Source organism: Heterocephalus glaber, unplaced genomic scaffold (assembly GCF_053883595.1).
Source record: "Heterocephalus glaber isolate CG9 unplaced genomic scaffold, H.glaber_assembly_v1.0 deba00000122, whole genome shotgun sequence".
Lineage (NCBI taxonomy): Eukaryota > Metazoa > Chordata > Mammalia > Rodentia > Bathyergidae > Heterocephalus > Heterocephalus glaber.
In genome coordinates, this window is record NW_028258138.1 from 85,346,455 (window position 1) to 85,364,933 (window position 18,479).

Below are 18,479 nucleotides of genomic sequence, written 5' to 3' on the forward strand. Positions count from 1 at the left end.
ATTCAATACAATATGGACATCAGAGACAGGCCCAACTATGAATAAAAACTTAATGAATTGTTTCAAAACAAGAGAATAAGAAATTATACTATTCCATAATCAAGAGTCTCATGATAGCCAGCTGACACTTTAGAAAGGTTCTGTTTGCCATCCTGTGCATCACATAAGTGCTAGGTTTATAGAGTTAAACATTCATAAGTGAAAATATAGAAAAATTAAAAGGAAATTAAATATTTCAGGTATTTATGATGACTCATTTTTGAGTCAATGAACACAATGGTAAAAATAAAATAATAGGTTTAAAACACTTAAAATATTAATTTTTTAATAAGGTAAAAGTAAGATGATAAAACAAGAAGTGTTAATATGTGATAAAGAGCTTATAGGAACTTTTAAGAAAAACGGTCCATGGATAAGTTAAACATATGAGCAGGTCATCTTCAGAAGTCTAAATAGTAAAAAAAAGAATGGAACCACGTTCAGGCCTCTTAGTGTCAGGGAAATACGAGCTCACACAAACTTACAGTGCCCTCTTTTGCCTAATGGACAAATCTTTCCTCCTGAATTCGGCGCACAGAATACAGCAGATTGCAGTGTCGAGGGTGAAACCCCCACCATGGGCCACAGTCATTTAGGAGAATACTCTGTTGTATAACCCAAGTCGTAAATGACTCAGTCTTGTCTGCCCCATCGTACCTCAGAGTACTTAAGGAAAGGCCAGTTTCTTGGGTCCAGAAGGAGTCAAGTTGGTGCTATAGTTAATTGGAATCACTTGAGGATCCTTGAAGCGTCCAGGTACCTGGTTGTCACCCCAGACCATGTATTGAGTTGTATGGGTGTAGGCTGGGCATCCGTATGTTGTAGAGCTCTTCAGTTGTTTCTCATGTGTAGTGATGTCCTGGAACCATTGAGTTGATTAAGTCCTGTCGTATTCTGTAGAACTTCTCCCAGGAATGCAGGCTTTTGGTAAGGATCCAAATTCCATGGGACCCACCACCCCTACAAAGGTCACCTGGCAGGGACTCCTAGGCCTCCATCACAGTGTGACCTGTTTTCTCTAAAAACACTAAGCATGTTTCAGGTCACTACAGAATCAGTGTGCTGGTGACAAAAGAATTTGTGGTGAATTCCTCGGTAAAGCTCACTTTAGGTCATGGTCATCTTAGTAGAAAATTTGGTAAGCTGATATCCCACCTGCTCATCCTGAGCCTTGGTGTGGCATTGGTTAATCATGGTCACCACTGTCTAGGTCAGGACTGGGGAGATGCCAGTTCTGTACCGGGGATTGAACTCAGGACCTGGTGCTTGCGGAATGGGCGCACAGTGCTACTGAGTTAAATCCCCAGCCCTTAATTTCGTCTTCTGATGCTGTGTGTCCTTGTGACTTTGCAGGCAGCCAGGGAACATTAGAAGTAAAAGGGACTCAAGGCAGGTCATTATCCAGACTGCTCATTATGTGGGTGAAGATAGGAAAAGCCAAAGGTGCCAAGTGACTTTCCCAAGGCCACGCATCCAGAAGCCATGAAGGCTGTGTAACGTCTGAGGCTGTCTTAGTCCCCTGCCCTGGGTTGAGTACTTTAATTGCATGAGCTCCTGCGTTGCTTATTGGGTATCGGAATCACCCTCAGTTACACAGACGAGGGCACTGAGGCTGTAGGAAGCTGGTGAATGGCCTGCGGTTCCTTAGTGGTCCTGGCTCCCGCCCAGCAGCTGGCCCCAGAGTCCGCCCTCCCTCTTTAACCCTTGTGCTGGGATTGGAGCTAGAGCCCAGGCTTTTGATAACCCTAATACTGTCTGACTATGGACTATTATTTTATGCACTTGTCATTCTGTTAAAAAATGAGCTGAATGAAAAATGACCTTTTCTTTTTGATAGGCATTGAATGACTGTTCTAGCCACTAACATTGCATGACTTATCAGCAAGAAGTTATTTAGGTATCTGTTATATTCCTAAGTAACATTAAGGTTTCCTTATGAGGTTTCTTTTGCTTTGAGGTACTTAATTTGTGGAGGACCTTAGATAAAATTTGAGACTATCTGTATTTGAAATACTAAAATGATCCCTCTGAAATTAGTTTTGGAGATCCGGAAACATGGATATTTATCAGATATATATATATGCCAGTTTCAACTTCTGGTCCCCCATTAAGAAATTGATGTTTTTTAAAATACCATAAGTAGAACTATTAGATGATTTAAAATGAAGGAAAAGTTCTGTAAGTGTAATATCTAAGTACTATATTTTATAGAATAATATTTTATCTAAACTTACTTTTTTCTTTTATTTTGACTTTCAGTCTCTCATTATGTTCACAAGTAATCCAAATAGTTACTTGGTCTGATTTTGCTGCCAACAAGGAGGACCCTGAGTACATTTAAAATGTGTGTTGTTGTGTCCTTTAGCTGTTGTTTGCTGTGTCTGAAGCTAAAGAGAAATGGAAAGGTGAGCTTGAAAATACGAAGGAAAGTGTAAGCCCCGGGAAGGAACTGAAAGAGGAGATCCGTTCTCTGCAGAGGGAGCTGGAGCTGAAAAACGAGGAGCTCCCTGTGGTCGTCAGGGCTGAGCTGGCAAAGGCGTGGAGTGAGTGGAACAGAGAAAAGCAAGAAGAAATCCACAGAATTCAAGAACAAAACGAGCAAGATTACCGGCAATTTTTAGATGATCATCGAAATAAAATTAATGAGGTGCTTGCAGCAGCTAAAGAAGACTTTTTGAAAGAAAAGGCTGAACTGCTTTTTCAGAAGGAGACAGAATTACAAGCCTGTCTAGACCAGAGCCACAGGGAGTGGACGATGCAGGAAGCCAGGCGGATCCATCTGGAAATCCAGCAGTACGAGGAGGACATCCTCACTGTCCTTGAGCTCCTACTAAGGGACACTCAAAAGGTGGAGGGCAGTGGCTCTGTGGACAGGCAGCTTCTGGAAATCCCATCGGCTTGTTCTTCGAAGTGGGTGTCTGTGCAGTATTGTGAGAAACTGAAAGGCTGCATTCGGAAAGCACTGCGAGATGCACTTTCTTTACGTACAGAAAATGCCAGGGCAGAATGGGAAAAGGTACGTTCCCACGAGTGGAAAGAGCTATCGGATGCCTTCAGGACGATTGTCAAAGTTGCATATGGTGTTTTTCTCCTTTCTTCATTTTACGGTTTAATAGTTGTAAGACTTGGTGTTTTACCAGTGGTTTAAAAAATGTAGCAAATCCAAAGGATTGCAAATTTTCTTGCCAAAGAAACTGTACTGCTTCATAGTACCACAAATATGAGGCAGAGCTTTTAGCCTCTAGACGTGTTTTTTGTTTGTTTGTTCTAAGAAAAAATTGCTATTCTCACAAGAGCCTGAGATTTCAGAAGCTGAGAGTAATGCTCATTCGTATTTTTGTTTTCTGGGTCCAACCATTGCAAGAAATGTGCATCATATTAAACTAGGATTTCTTAAAAGCTTCTGAAGAGTTTGGAAACCTAGTTTTTGCCCTCAGTGAAGTTATAGCTTATTTATGCAAAAATTGCCAACCAAGTACAAAAACTGTTGGTACAGAAACAAGCAAATGAGAGGTATGTTTCACTCATACAAAACCCTCACATCCAGCTTCATTGGTGCAATGTAAATGTGCATGTAGAATGAATGTGCTGCAGTGTTTTAGTTGTGTAAGTACTTGTGTGAAAGATCTGATAAAAAACAAAGTCTAGCTGCTGTGTGAGTAAAGAAATTAGGTATGCATGAAAGGTCCAGAATGATGATCTAGGTCTTGTAACCAGCCAGTTTCAACATTTGGAATTAGAGGTAGAAAAAAAAGCCAATATTATGAGGTTTGTCTGAGAGAAAAAGTTGAGATAAGGGTTAAAGGCCTGTCAGAAGATCATCTTCAAGGCCAGAACTGACCATTTGTTATTAATATCTACTGGAAAGAGTTAGAAACTAGGAAAGAAACCTGAGTTCCCATACTTGGTGATAACAACTTATTACTTTGGGCAAACATATATGAGGTTGCCTATCTGTAAAAGAAAATACAAATCCCTGCCGAATTCCCTAGAGTTGGTTAGGACATACCTGAAACAGCATGGGCTTTCTGGATCCTGCATGTGAAACAGCATAGAATTTATGGCAAGCGGAGCCTAAAAGATCAGTTCATCCTAGTGGGTACTTTTATATTTATATTCAGTAACATCCCAGAGATGTTACCGAAGATCAGTTGCCTTTGATATAAAAGTGACTGGCAAGATCATGTTCCACGAGCAGTGCTTAATATTTTATTGAGAGTCTTTGGAGAAAATAGATGGAAAGACAGGAAGAATTATCGATAGCAGGTTTTAGGGTGAGAGTTAATGGGAAAATTATGTTAATACTTTCAAATTTGCTGTCCTACAAAGACAGTTTCTGTTTTAAAAGTCAAGCAGCATCAACACCGTTCTCCTACCACTTATATTGACCCCTGCCACACTGAAAATGTTCTGGGTTTTCAAAATGTTCTGGACTTTATATCCAGTCAACCCTAGGGTCTTTTTTACAGGGCTGTGTAAGCAGTGTAAGGTAATCTGTGTGACTTAACACGGCTTACAAGTCTATGGAGACAGAATCACGTAATCTGGCTAAGAATATAGACTTTTACAGCTTTCCCTGGGTGGGTCAGATTCCATTCCTGAGAAAAAAGATGACCAAAATGTCTAATCTGGCGTTTGTCAAAGAAGTAATATTTGACCTTCTGCCATTTCTGAGCTAACTTAGCTTAGAACATCGAGGTAATGCACTGATTATGAGTTTTCAGTATACATAGCATAATATGAGGAACAGATTTATAATTTATTCTGTAGTATTTAAATTGTTCACGGAAGTGAAAAGAATAAAAACTATGTAAAGAAGTCTTCATTAAAAATAACTGAAATGATTGAAATTTTTCTAAAATGGAGAAAATACAATGAGTGAAAAATATAGTTTCTAAGAAACTGAACACTTATCAAAATATTTTAACACAACAGTTCACCATGGATAAAAGAACAACAGAAATATCAACTGGGACAGAATTTTGGGGCAAGCTTAAGGATATATATTCTGTCTCCTCTAACTGTGAAAACCAAGTTAAAACTAAGGACAAAAGATTGTTGCTTTCCCTTTTTTTTTTTTTATCATCTTTGCTTTTCTGCTCCCATTTTGAGTGGAAACCAGAAATATTAACTGCTTTTGGGGTGAGCTTTCATTACTCCTTTGGTCTCGATCTCCCAGCCTTTTGACTGTGCAGTTGGCCTTTCTTCCGGAGTCTTGACACCTCTTCCTCAAATCATCAGAGAGAGGTTTCCTCACCCTTTGTGAGTGGGTTTCTCAGCATCAGAACCAGGGCTTTTGGAACCAAGCACATGTTACGGGTTTGCTTTGTCAATATCACGTACTCTGTGCCTTTGCAATTTAGTAGTTGTCCAAAATCGGAATATCACCTTAAAAATCAGTGAACTTAAGTAAGTTGTATTGCCCGTCACACAAAAAGCACTTGGCACACGTGGGAGAAGAAATGGCCTGGTGTGAGATGCCTCGTTTGTCTTTAACTTGGAACTCAGCTGGCTTTTCCTTCCCAGAGACATGTATGTACAAGTACTTAGAAGCATGTAAGTATCACATAAATTAAAAATTACTTTGTGATTTTCACGTTGTAGGAGGCAAAAGTTGGGATTATCGCTAATGAATTTGACCCCTGATGCGATGAAAATGTTTTGCATTGTCAAGAATAATCTTGATTTCCTGTTGTTTGTCCTGTGGTTTGATCACATAAACCATTCAAACTGTCTCAACTTCATTTATTTAAAGGTGCAAACTGCCCCAGCAGCCCCTGTCTTCCCTTAGATGGTGTTCTGATTGGGAACGCGGCCTTCCGAGCCAGCCCCTTGCAGGGTGACTATATCACTAACACCCTGAGGACAGGATCCATGCTGGTGCGGGTGAAATTGTTTTCAACCTATGTTCTTTATATATTTTTAATATTAATCTCCTGAGTAGAAATGTGCATAGTGATTTTGACGAGGCGCTAACTACAAAGGTGATTTATTTCCAGAGGAATACGGCTGAGCTCTCCACTGGCCCTGCCAGCGAGGACCCTGGCGGAGGAGACCCCAGGGTCCCAGTGACGCCTCCCGGACCCCACGCCCAGCCCGAGGCTTTGCCAGCAGCAGTGGCAGAAGCTGGTAATTGGGTTTTGTTTCCCTTGGTCTTCATAGTGTCCATAGACATCATCCCAGAGAGGACACAGGAAATCAAAAATAAGTTTTCTGAGTGAACAGACATGAAATATTACTCCGACTCAATGTGTGTCCGCTGGCGAGATTCCTTTTTGTGTTTAGACAACAGGGCTGATTGACTTCTACCTTAATGTGGTTTTCTCTCCGTGCACAAGTGATTCTTACTACGAGGAGAATAATGAGAGTATTAATAGAGGAGCAACATTTTTATTCCCTCGCTGTTGAGAAATCAAGGGTTTCACATAAGAGAATTGCCCAGTAGTAGAGATTTTCTCATTCAAATTCTTGATAGTTAATCCTTGTTTTTTGTTTCTCGTTGTTGTGTTTGTTTGTTTTTGCAGTTCTGGGGATTGAATCTAGGGTTTTCACACTGAGCTACATCCCCAGCCCTTTTTATTTTTTGAAATGGTCCCTCTTAAGTCACTAAGATGCCCAGACTAGGCTAGAATTTGTGTTCCTCCTGCCTCAGCCTCCCAGAGTGCTGGGATCACAGGCGTGTGCCACCACACCCAGCTTTCAATGCTGGGTCAATGGAATTCTTGCTGAAGTGTGTTAGAGGTTTCCTAATTGATTAGTGAGTTTATGTTTTTGGGACAGGGGCAGTGTTTTTTGTTTTGTTTTGTTTTGTTTTTTTGGTACTGGGGATCGAACTCAGGACTGTGCGCTTGTGAGGCAGGCACGGAGCCACTAAGCTAGATCCCCAGCCCCAGGCGCAGTGTTTTTAATCCCTTTTCCAGCATGTAGTAGAGTGAATGGTAAGTACTTTGTATTCCTTGAACCTCTGAAGAATTAATACTTTAACTTTTCCTTATGGCTTACACTTGTCACTGTGGAAAAGTGTGATCGTATATGGACTCCCTTGCCTTATATTCAGAGTGAACTTAGTGAACAAAAATTAGGGGCTGATCTTGTCTAGTCACTAAGATTTCTGAGGTAGGAGTTGGCAAATCCTTTGTGTGTCTCTGTCCTTTTTAGGGTATTGGCCCCTTGCAGCCTGCTCCTGCCTATGAACACAAATACACACACGTGCACACACACACACACACACACACACACTCACACTCCTTTTCTGTTTCTTGTTTGCTGGTTCCATTGGCGCCTGGAAAAGAACTAGCAATGGACAGGGCAAATCATACCTACTGAGTCAGCCTCAGTTTCCACACACTTCGAACTTAGTGGCCGTGTTACGATCGTCTCAACCAGCCTTGCCTGCACTCAGAGGTCAGTTGACAGTTGTTTTCCTCACTGCTCACAGATCCTTTCCCCTTACTTCCAGATTCTAGTTAGTCAGGAATATCTTATTGCTAACTACATGGATAGTAATTCTACCTTAATTTGTATTTTGCTTCTTTACATTTTATATGAGATTTAGAAAAGCCTGAATATATATTTTCATATATGAAATAGAAACACATTTTAAACTCAGGAAGTCCTGTGAGTGAAATTAGTCCTATAAAAGAAATTAGTTGGGCAGAAGACGAAGCATAAGTATAAAAGAATTTATTTTTATTTTTCAGTCTTTTTTCCATTAAAACAAACACATTAGTAAATTCATGAGGAAGAATTGAATCCAAAGCATATATTAAAAGATAAAGCCCTGCTGGGCATGGTGGTGGCACATGCCGATAATCCCAGCACTCTGGGAGGCCAAGGCAGTTGGATTGCAAGTTTGAGCCCAACCTGGGCAACTTATTTAATGAGAACTAGTCTCAAAATAAGAAATAAAAAAGGACTGAGGATGGAGCTCAGTGGACGGACCTGGGTTTAATCCCCAGTGCCCCTCCCCAAATTGTCCTGTACAGTCTTACCACCAGGGAGTACTGCTATTGATGGCTCGGTTATATTCTCTCTCTCTCTCTCCTTTTTAACAACTTAACTGTGAGATATTTGATTCTTGCAAAAAGTATATGTAATGCGTAGTAAGTTAGGAGGCCTAACGACTAGGAATTCACTACCCAGCTTACACGGGGGAGCGTGACCAGTGCTGTTGGTCTGCAGTTCTGTCCCCACCACATCCTGCAACCTGTGGTAACACATAGTCTGATTTTTAGAAAATCAGCTTTCTCACCTTTTGATCAAATATGTATATATCCTCAAACAGTTGCCTTTTTGTCTAAACATTATAAAAATGGTTTAATACTCATTATATTCTTCATAAGTTGCTTTTTTCTCCTATTTACCATCGTGCTACTAGGGTTTGTCCGTGCTGATCTGTAGCTTGTTCATTTTCTGTACTGTGTAAAGCACTACTATACAAGTACACCATGGTCATGTGTGCTTTTGTCAGTGGGCACTTGCTTGGTTTCCAATTTTACAACAGTATCTTAAGTAAGAAATACAATATCAGTATATGGTACCAGTGTGATTTTCATTGATCCTTTGATGCCCATAAATATAAATGGCACCATTTTAATGAAACTAAAAAAGCCAGGAGACAGCTAAGAATAATTTTGCAGGATCAGTGACTTCATATTAACATTTTGGATATTGGTCTCTTAGTCTGTGCCAATTTGTATTTCTGCTTACCACTTGCATTTATAGTCATAATCTACCTTTTATATTTTTTTAATTTTCTAAATTTTATAATATTACTAATGGCCATAGCTGTTATTTATCATGTGCTTGCTGTGTGCTGGTATAATGAGAAACCATTTTTATACATTTATGTCTCATAACAGTTTAAAAAATGATTATTTAAAAGTTGAAGACAATTTCAAACTTACAGGAAAATAGGAAAAATAGAAATAAGTGCACAGAACACTGATGTGCCCTTTAGATATATCTCTTGTTAACGGTTTACCTCATTTTGTGCTCTTCAGTGTGTGTATATGTATATTAATTTCATTTTTTTTTCTCCACCATTTGAGGATAAGATATATGCACTGTGACCTTTTATGTCAAGCTACCATAGACTGGATTTTCCAAGAGTAGGAATATTTCCTTGCATAACCTTAGTGTTATAAACTTGACATTAGATAGAAGCATCAGTGTGCTGTTTGTATTCCAGTGTTGTCAGCTGACCCAGTAATGTCTTGTATAGCATTTACCCCTCTACTGCTCTGTCTGTCTGGGACCAGGAATTATACTCTCTTGTCACGTGTCTTTATCTTCCTTCCCACAACCTGTCTTTCATGGCAGTTTTTGAGAGGAATACTTGGTTTCATCACCCTTTGTTGTCTGGACCACTCTTGATTTGGGTTCTCTGTTTCTTCATGACTGCATTCAGACTGTGCTTTCTCGGCTGGCACACAGCGTGGGGCTGTGTTTTCACATCCAGAAGTGTGTGCTCTCCATTTGGCTTTAATTGGTGAGGTTAATTGTAATCATCTGGTCAAAAAATTGTCTCATTTCTTTGTTCCATCAATTTTGGCCTTTTCTCTCCCTTTCAACTAATGAGCAACCTGTGGAGAGACACATTGAAGACCAGGCAAGTATTCTCCTAAAACTTTCTCTTAGGTTTGGCCATCATTGGTGATTCTTACCAAATCAGTCTGTGCTGTGGTGGTTATAGAATGATAAATTTTCCAACTCCAGACCTCCGTCTGCTTCTTACCGCTCTGCATGTGGTTATTATGAAGAATCCTCCCGTCATTTGCCTGTATTTATTTAACTCTCTGCGTGCCCATCTATCCATCCAGCAGCTCACTTATCAGTCCATTGGCAGGATTGTTGGTATGACTTGCAAATTCCTGTTTACCCAGAACTTTATTCTTTATTAGTTGGTTTAATTAGTGAGTGCTCAGATGGTCTCAGGTTCAGCTAGTGGAGCCCCTTGAGAACGGGCCTTGTGACATGCCTGTGTTTTGAGTATGTTCTTTCTTTTTGGCACAACAAGATATTCCAGTCTCATTTTGTACATAACTTCTCCCAGTATTGGAGTCAGCCATTTCTTGAAAATCCTTGGTTCCTTATAGTGGGGAGTAGCATTCAATATTAACATCTGAGCATTGGGTTTTACGGCAATTTTTAAAGTAGATGGTAGTATCCAATTTTACATAGTTAAAAAACAAGCCTCAGAGAGGATAAGTAATATGCTCTGAGTCACAGCCAGTAGTGGAACAGGATTTAAAGCCAGCTGTCACAGCCTTAAGCATCCTTCTCTTTCAGTTACATTGTAGCTTTTTGTCTTGAGTCATCTCAACTTGTTCCCTATTCCTTTCTTTCTTCCTTCCTTTTCTTTGCTTTTCTTTGCTTTTTTTTTTCTTTCCTTAAATCTACACTGATGAAGTTCTGTCATTTAATTTTCACAGATAAGAAAGAGACCCTTGAAATTAAAGATTTATGCTGTGGACAGTGCTTGCAAGAACTTGAAAAGTCAAAGCAAGAATGTCAAGACCTGAAAAGAAAACTGGAGAAAAGCTGTAGGCATCTTCAGCAGTTAGAAAGGAAGCACAACGCTGTAGTGGAAAAATTGGAGGTTAGCACTTCAAGTTGCGCTTGTTACCAGTATAAGGCTCTTTTATTCCTGTTAATTTGCACCCTAATTCTCCTTGGGGACTAACGTAAACAAGTTAGGATCTTATTTTTACTAACTGAATTATTAGTAAACTCAAAAGAGGACAGGGCCGCGAATTTAGCTCAGTGGTTCCGCCTCCTGCCTTGAAAGCGCAAGGTCCTGAGTTTGATCCCTGGTACCAAAAAAAAAAAAAAGAGGGTAGTTTCCCTCCCACGAAAGCTTCCCATTGCTTTCTTCCTATCCTGACTGGACAGTGACTGAGGGCCTGGTAGGTGTCCCACTGTGTTCTCAGCGCTGAGGGTCTGCCGGGCCCTCCAGAGAGCTGCATGCTGGCGGAAAGGCATACGCAGAGGCCGATGGGGCCAGCCCAGGTGTCGCAGTGCTGCCAGGCTGTCCTTCTGGAAGGGACGTCTTCCGCCACTTCCCAGGCCTCTTCCCTGCGGGCCCGCCCTGGCTCCGTGCCCTGCATTTGGAGTGTCTCAGTTCCTGCACTGGCCGTCCTTTCTCTCCCTGTCAGCTTGCGGATGGCGCTCTCTGTCCTGAACCTTGCCCAGTGCTGTACTCCGGCCAGGCTGTCCTCCCTGAGGCCCCTCAGTGGATGCCCCTTCACCCTTTGGCTGCCCGCTGCCCTGGCAGACTCTTCCTGCTGATGTCTTGTCACGTTCACCCCTGTGGGCACGGAGCCCACTAGTAGCAGACAATAAATCTGTGAATGAACAACACATGGAATACCAGGGTCTCAAAGAACTGTGTTGTCCAGGAAGACCAAGCATTGAATAGGTTCGTTTGTTTTCTGCACTCGCCCTTTTCCCATCTTGCCGGGACCGTGGCAGTTGCCCCCAGTCTCCCTGCCTGCTGTCTGCTCGCCTCTCCAGTCATTCTCCACAGAGCAGCTAGAGCGGCCTTTTGAAAGGCGAGTTGGCTCATGTGTCTTCCTTGTTAAAAGCTCTTCGGTGGCTTGGTGTGGCCCTCGGCACAAACTGCACACTCTTAAATTTCACATTATCTATAATGCTCTACCACTGAGCTACATCTCCACCCTTTTTACTTTTTATTTTGACTGAGTCTCACTCAGTTGTCCAGGTGGACCTCAAATTTGGCGATCCTCCTGCCTCGGCCTCCCTTGGTGCTGGGATTACAGGGGTGCGCCACCCACCACCACCACCACCACGCCTGGCTCCTCAAGTCCTTTTCCTCTCTCCACTGAGCCATGACGTGGTTTTCATCATTTGGCCCCAGCACACTCACTCTGTCTTTCCTGAGTCTCTGTCCTGTCTCGACCAAGACTGCTGATCCCATAGCCCCCGTGTGCTCTCCCACAACCCGTCTTTGTGGTTGTTTACTGCCTGTCCTCCCTGCTGGGGCCAGGCTGACTGTATGGCGATAAGAGGCAGGTCTGTCCCATGCTGGGCATGGTGCCCAGGGGCCAGCATCACGCACACCCTCTGTGTCATTGGCCGAGAAGTCACCACCACCTGCTGCCACCTTGTGGGGAGAGAGCAGATTCTGGCCCAGATTGCATTTTAACAGGGCTGAGATAAAAAGCTTCATAGCCCTGCTTCTCTCTATGGTCCCTTGGTTCCTCATAGAGGCCAGAGGAGTAAATGAGATCTTTGTCTAACTAGAGATATAGATAACATACAGCTCTTGTAAAATTTGACAAAAAATTGAATGGCAGTAACAGTTGGATATGGTTATTATTTATAAATAGCTTCCATTTAGCCTTGCACATGGTGATGATTATTTTCTGTAGTGATCTTTGAAGCTGACAGCTTCTGCAGTTCAGACTTATAAATAATCCAAGGAGGTCATTGCTCCCCTCAAAACATGGGCCAATAAAAAGGGTCCGGGCCACACTTTAAGTCACTGAGTAATTTTATTTGCATTTTTGTCTTAATATAAATCTGTTAGGTGATAATATCTGTGATTATGATTGCTTCTCTCTTGTGTATTAAGTCCCATTTTCCACTCTCCTGTGAGATTTACTGAAATGTGGGTTTGAGTGGTTCAGGATGGGTGTCTCATCTGTCACCAGGGGACAGGGTGCCCGGTTCCCAGCTCACGTGTGTGGAGGGCGCAGCACAGGCACTGTGAGGGCCGTGTGAGCATGGGTGGCCAGGCCTTTCAGGAGTGGTGTGCGCTTATTCCCTTAGTGCTATCGTGATTGCTAAGGCACGTAACACATGGGATAAAACCTCAGGATCAGAAAGCCTAGGGCGTTGGCCTAGGCTCATCCAGCTCCTAAGAAGCTGGGCTCGTAGTTAAACATGTCTCTGACAGCAAAATTCAGGCTCTTTTTTTTAATGCCATATTGACTCTTATTAGTCTCCTCATCTTTTTAAAAGTTCACAGAATTGGAAGCCTTACATTGTTTCTGGAATGGCATGCAGTCAGTTCTTTTCATTTTACAGTGATGTGCTTGTTCAGTGACTTTAGGCAAGTACCGACTGCATCCTGGGATGCGTGGTAACGTGGGAAGCAGCTCAGAGGCCTGCACAGAGCTTTGGTGTGGCTGGGAACAACACCCAGGCCTCAGCCATGGGTGGGAACCACGTCCAGGACAGTGTGTGACCCAAAGCAAGGGAAGCGGGGGCAGGTTTCAGTGCTGAGGAAACAGATCAGGGAATGGTCAGACTGGGGCTCACTGGGGACAGATGACAGGACAGCAGCTGGAGATTAGACAATCCCTTCTGCAGATGTGTGTGTTGGGGATGCAGAGGAAGGGAAGATGTGGGAGGAATTAATGTACTATGAACTTTCTTTCATAGAAGAGAATACTAAAGTTGTTGAAGAATTAATAGAAGAAAACAACAACATGAAGAATAAATTGAAAGAACTGCAAACACTCTGTAAAATACCACCAAGGTAGACATTTACTATTTTAAAATCATCTTATTTCTAAGTATTGTTTTCTTTTTTTTTTTTGGTACCAGGGATTGAACTCGGTCCTTGTGCTTGCACAGCAGGCAGCAAAACCACTGAGCTAAATCCCTGGCCCCTGTATCATTATATTCTTTTGAGACCCTATTTTTTTATATAGCAAAAAGTATAAAAAAGAAGAAAATCTCCCAAACCCTGTCCCCAGAGATATTCCATGTTAAGCCTTTGTTTTATATCATTTAAGCCTCTTCATTTACACATACCATGAACACAGCATGTTTTAAAAACTGAGATTATTATAACCCTTCATTAATTTAATATGATGAAGCAAAGCCTTTTCCCAAGTTATTTGATGTTTTCCTACAGTATACTTTTCAGCAGCTTTATACATTTTTATCATGTGAATATACCTTTTCTTCACCCTTCACCTTCCTTTTTTGTGATACTATGAATTGAACCCAGGGCCTTTGCACTGAGCAACATCTTCTGCTTTTTATTTTTTATTTTGAGACAGAGCCTCACTAAGTCCCTAAGCTGCCTGTGCTGGGCTCAAACTTACAGTCCTCCTTCACTAGCCTCCCAGAGTGCTGGGATTACAGGTTTACACCACCAAGCCTGGCTACCATTATTTAAGCAACCCTAACTTTTAAGTGATTTCCACTTTCCTCTTATGTATAATGAGATCCTGGACTAGGAAATTTTTAGCACATCTCAGCTGCTTGTATGAGAAGGTATGAACGCATGTGTGTTTTCCAAATGAAGCTTGTCACTTATGGCCTCTGTCTCTGCCATCTTCGGTTCGTCTCTAGGTCACAGTCTGAAGGGGCCCTGGAAATTGCTTATCGGCCTGGTAATGAGCAGGCTTTGGAAGAGCTTCGTGGGCAGTACATTAAAGCTGTGAAGAAAATCAAGCGTAAGTCCCTAAAGACATTCCCAGAATTTTAGGGAGGGCTTGGACCATTTTATTGCTATGAAATGTAAACTGGGAAGTTTCCAAAAACTACCTTTAATATCATTAATACAGTTTTAAAATTTTGCAGTAATGGATCATTTTTTCCCAAATACTATGTTTTGGAAAAGGCATGAGAGTGGAGTTACTGTTATGTAGTTGATTATCCCATTTTTGTCGTTTAAACATTTGTATAAATTAAAAATTTAATAACCTTACAACCTAAGTTGCAGTGAGGAAAATGGCAAGTGAGTTTTAAATTAGCAGTTATTACTTTCTACCATAAACTTTTTGGGGACTCTGCCAATGAATGTAGCTGGCAGTTGATCTGTTATTTCTCATTTTATTTCAAATAGCTGTAAATTTGTTTGCCAAGACTTTGTCAGTCGGTATCAGGTGGTACCAGCCACTCTGAAAAACATTCCTCTTGTGTATATTTTCTCAATATGGAATACTTCCTCCTTTTTCATTATCACATTGCTCAAAATATATGTATGTCACAACATAGTAACCGGTGTTTATATAGGAAAAATGTATGTTTGCCTCCTAAAATTGTATTCACTTTTTAAAGAACAGGGACAGTTCTCAAATTCCAAATAACAGTAGATACCAGGATCATGTAAATGCTTTGAAAGGCTCTTTCAGTGCCAGTAAAGAGGATTTGCTTCTCAGTTCTTGCTGGTGCTAACAAAGGGCATATGTTATGTACAAGTAAAGCAGTTTTGGGTTAATAATCTACTAATTAAGAAGTGAATTTTTAAACATTTTCATCCTAACATAACTTTTTTGTGTGTGTATGTGTGTGATGTTGTTGTATTTATATTTTGGGAAGATGACTGGTGGTTTTGAGTTGAGATGTACATCATTTTAATTTTCCCAACTCAAATAATGAAAAAGAAACCCCACTCCTCTTTAGTATTTTTCAGTAGAACATCTAATTTTCACAGCTTGCTGACATTAATAGAGCCATTCCTATATGAATCAGCATCACTTATATAATATGAATGGTGACATTTTAGATGTAAGGCATGGTCCTGGATTTAGTAAAAGCAGTTTGCCTTAACTAATTGTAGTCCCAGTCAAAACTTTGTTGAGTTAAAAGTAAAATAATTTAAAAGCTGTGAGTTATGATTTTGTATAAAGTTCAGAAGAAAATGTCAGCATCTTTCTGGCAGTAGCATTTTATACATATCTCTCATGTGATACTATATTTAGTTAGATACTCAAGAATGCATTCAATTAATAGAAGAACATGGACTTTCAGGGCATAAGAGAAGAATAGGAGTCCAGCTCATACTACTTTTCTTCTTTTGTTTTCCAGTATCTGCTTTCTCTTCCTTTTCTGTACACCCTATGTATTTGCCTTCTTTTAACTGGGGATCATGTACAGTTGTTTATTTCAGTGCCACATATTTATTTCCTCTTTAAAGTGTTTCGGAATATGACAAAGTCCAACATGCTTCCTTCCCATGTGTGGCTTTCATCAGCCCAGCAGGACCAATGGATTGCTTCTCTTTAATTCTACCAAGATGGTGATCTGAAATGGCCCAAGTGTTTCATGATGTTTAAACTCTGCCTCTAGTCACTTCCTTTACCAGAAGAACGGTCTGTGGTCTGTCCCTCTGCCCCTGAAACAGTGCTAATGCACTTGCCTTCTGTGGGCTTTCCCTGCCCCACAGGTGACATGCTCCGCTATATCCAGGAGAGCAAGCAGAGGGCTGCAGCAATGGTACAGGAAGAGGTGTTGCGAGAGCGTCAAGAAACCGCCAGAAAAATGCGTAAATATTACTTGATTTGCCTCCAGCAGATTTTGCAGGACAGTGGAAAAGCAGAAGGGTGAGTTTGGTCTGAACAGACAGTTGTCCCAGAGCTCCAGGGCAGCATGTCACTTTCTAAGCATTTTCCTCAGCCTCAGAATTAATTGCTTCACTATGACCCACCACTGGGGATTATGATAGGCTTATGGTTGTGCTACCCTAACTATTGGCAGAGCTAACAGGAACATAAATCCTAGGGCTCAGAAAACTCATTTTTTCATTTAAGCTATTTTAATTTTATATTCTGGAATTCTCCACAGGGCTGAGAAGAAGATTATGAACACTGCTAGCAAACTTGCTATGATGGCGAAGCTGCTGGAAACCCCAACTTCTCACAGACCCCCGAGCAAAGCAGCAACAGCACAACCAGGTGCGTCTGCATGAGTCACTGGGTGGCTTCTTATCTCTTGTTTGGTGGATAGTTAATGTTTTTATTATGAAAAAGAGCAGAAGTGTAAGGAATGGGAGTTAATTTATGAAGTTGTGTGTGGGTTTTACTTGAATGGGAAATTTACACAGAGGAGTGGAGAGTTTCCAGCTGAACAGGTAGAATGAGCATTCCCACCACCTTCCCATTGTTGCTTCTGTCCCTAGCCATGATAGAAAACATTTTAAGAAACAAGTAAAGAATGAGAAAAATATGAAATTATAACTGGGTTTTAAGAGGTCATAATCAAAATATGTTAGATGCACCTGTGAGAATACCACATTGAAATTCAATATTTGTAAAATTAAAAGGCACTAATAAAAATATATATTTAAAAAGAAGGAGTGATCTCAGCAAGAAACCCGCATGAACCAGAGCTGCGCGGGTGCACAAGCAACAGCCAGAGGCCCGCCCAGATTCCATTGGTAAGTGTGTGCGGACCCCAGCCAGAAGCCCACGTGGACCAGAGCTTGGCAGGTGCGCACAGGTCCCAGCGGCTTGGGCCCACAGGCCCCAGCCAAAGGCTCCCTGGAAAGGAGCTGCACAGGTGCACAAGCAACAGCCAGAGGCCTCCCCAGATTTCATCCGTGAGTACAGATCCTAGCCAGAAGCCGTCCCAGACATCAGTGACTAAGGTGCACAGCCCTCAACCAAAGGCTGTCCCAGAAAACAGCTATGCAGGGGGCCAGGCCCCAGCCAGAACCCAGCCTGGACAACAGGACAATGGTGAGCAGCAGAGAAAAGGCCTCTTGGTGGCTTGTACAGAATTGAAGACCACTGGTGAACAAAAAGTCTCCTCAACAAAGGCACAGGAGGCTGCATCTGTTGAAATGAGAAGACACATAAACAAGTCTCGGAACCAGACTGCCAGATCACCTAAGGCAACCCCAAAGGGCAACAAGATGGTACACTCTGATATTCAACCATCTGGACTCCCTGAACTGGCAACAAAAGAGAGGACCTGGAAAAAGTGAAATCAGAAATAATTTCTCAGATAACAGCAGAGATTGTGCCCATAGTGCAAGACATGATTGATAAATCTAGAGCAGACACAGATAAAAAATAGAGGAGTTGAGGAACATGATGGAATCCCAGCATAGGAAACAAATGGAATCCATAAAACAGACAGATATCCAGGAGATTAAAAACACCACTGATAGTTTATTCAGCAGAATAAGCCAATGTGAGGACAGAATATCATGTATAGAAGACAGGATTGCAATTAGTGACCAGGAAGAGAAATGTTTCTTTAAAATAATAAGGGATCATGAGAAATCAATCCAGCAGACGATGCAAAGAAGAATAACATAACACTGATTGGAGTCAATGAAGAAACAGGAGAGAGTGCAAATGACATAAAAAAACTGTTCACAGAAGTAATGGCAAAAATTTTCCCAAGCAGGAGAAAAGTACTTGACATACAGATAAGTGAGGCATATAGGACTCCAACTAGCCTTGTTCAAAAAAGACTATACCTAGGTATATAATAGTTAAGATTCCAGAAACCCAACAGAAGAACAAAATTCTACAAACAGAGAAAAGAAACAAATCACATACAAAGGAATGCCTGTCAGAATCACAGCAGGCTTCTCAACACAAACTCTCAAGACAAGAGCCTGGAATGAAGTGTTTCAAGCCCTAAAAGAAAGCAGCCTCCAACCCAGATTGATGTGACCTGCAAAACTATCTTTCAAAATTGATGGAGAAATAAGATGCTTTATGACACAG

The 18,479-nt window shown here is 41.4% G+C and overlaps 1 protein-coding gene across 9 annotated transcripts in view; it reads left to right on the forward strand.

Moving 5' to 3' along the window:
- Window positions 1-18,479, forward strand: part of Cep152 (centrosomal protein 152) — a 90,906-nt gene that overhangs the window by 65,713 nt on the left and 6,714 nt on the right. For 7 of the 9 annotated variants that reach the window (XM_021261403.2, XM_087181020.1, XM_087181030.1 and 4 more), the window contains 6 exons: window positions 2,405-3,055; window positions 6,039-6,168; window positions 13,447-13,543; window positions 14,368-14,471; window positions 16,187-16,343; window positions 16,585-16,694. In XM_021261403.2, the coding sequence (XP_021117062.2) occupies window positions 2,405-3,055; window positions 6,039-6,168; window positions 13,447-13,543; window positions 14,368-14,471; window positions 16,187-16,343; window positions 16,585-16,694 (1,249 nt within the window). Of the gene's footprint in view, window positions 1-2,404; window positions 3,056-6,038; window positions 6,169-10,472; window positions 13,416-13,446; window positions 13,544-14,367; window positions 14,472-16,186; window positions 16,344-16,584; window positions 16,695-18,479 lie in introns of those variants that run through there. The other 2 variants (XR_015439040.1, XM_087181043.1) reach the window with 2 other exon arrangements.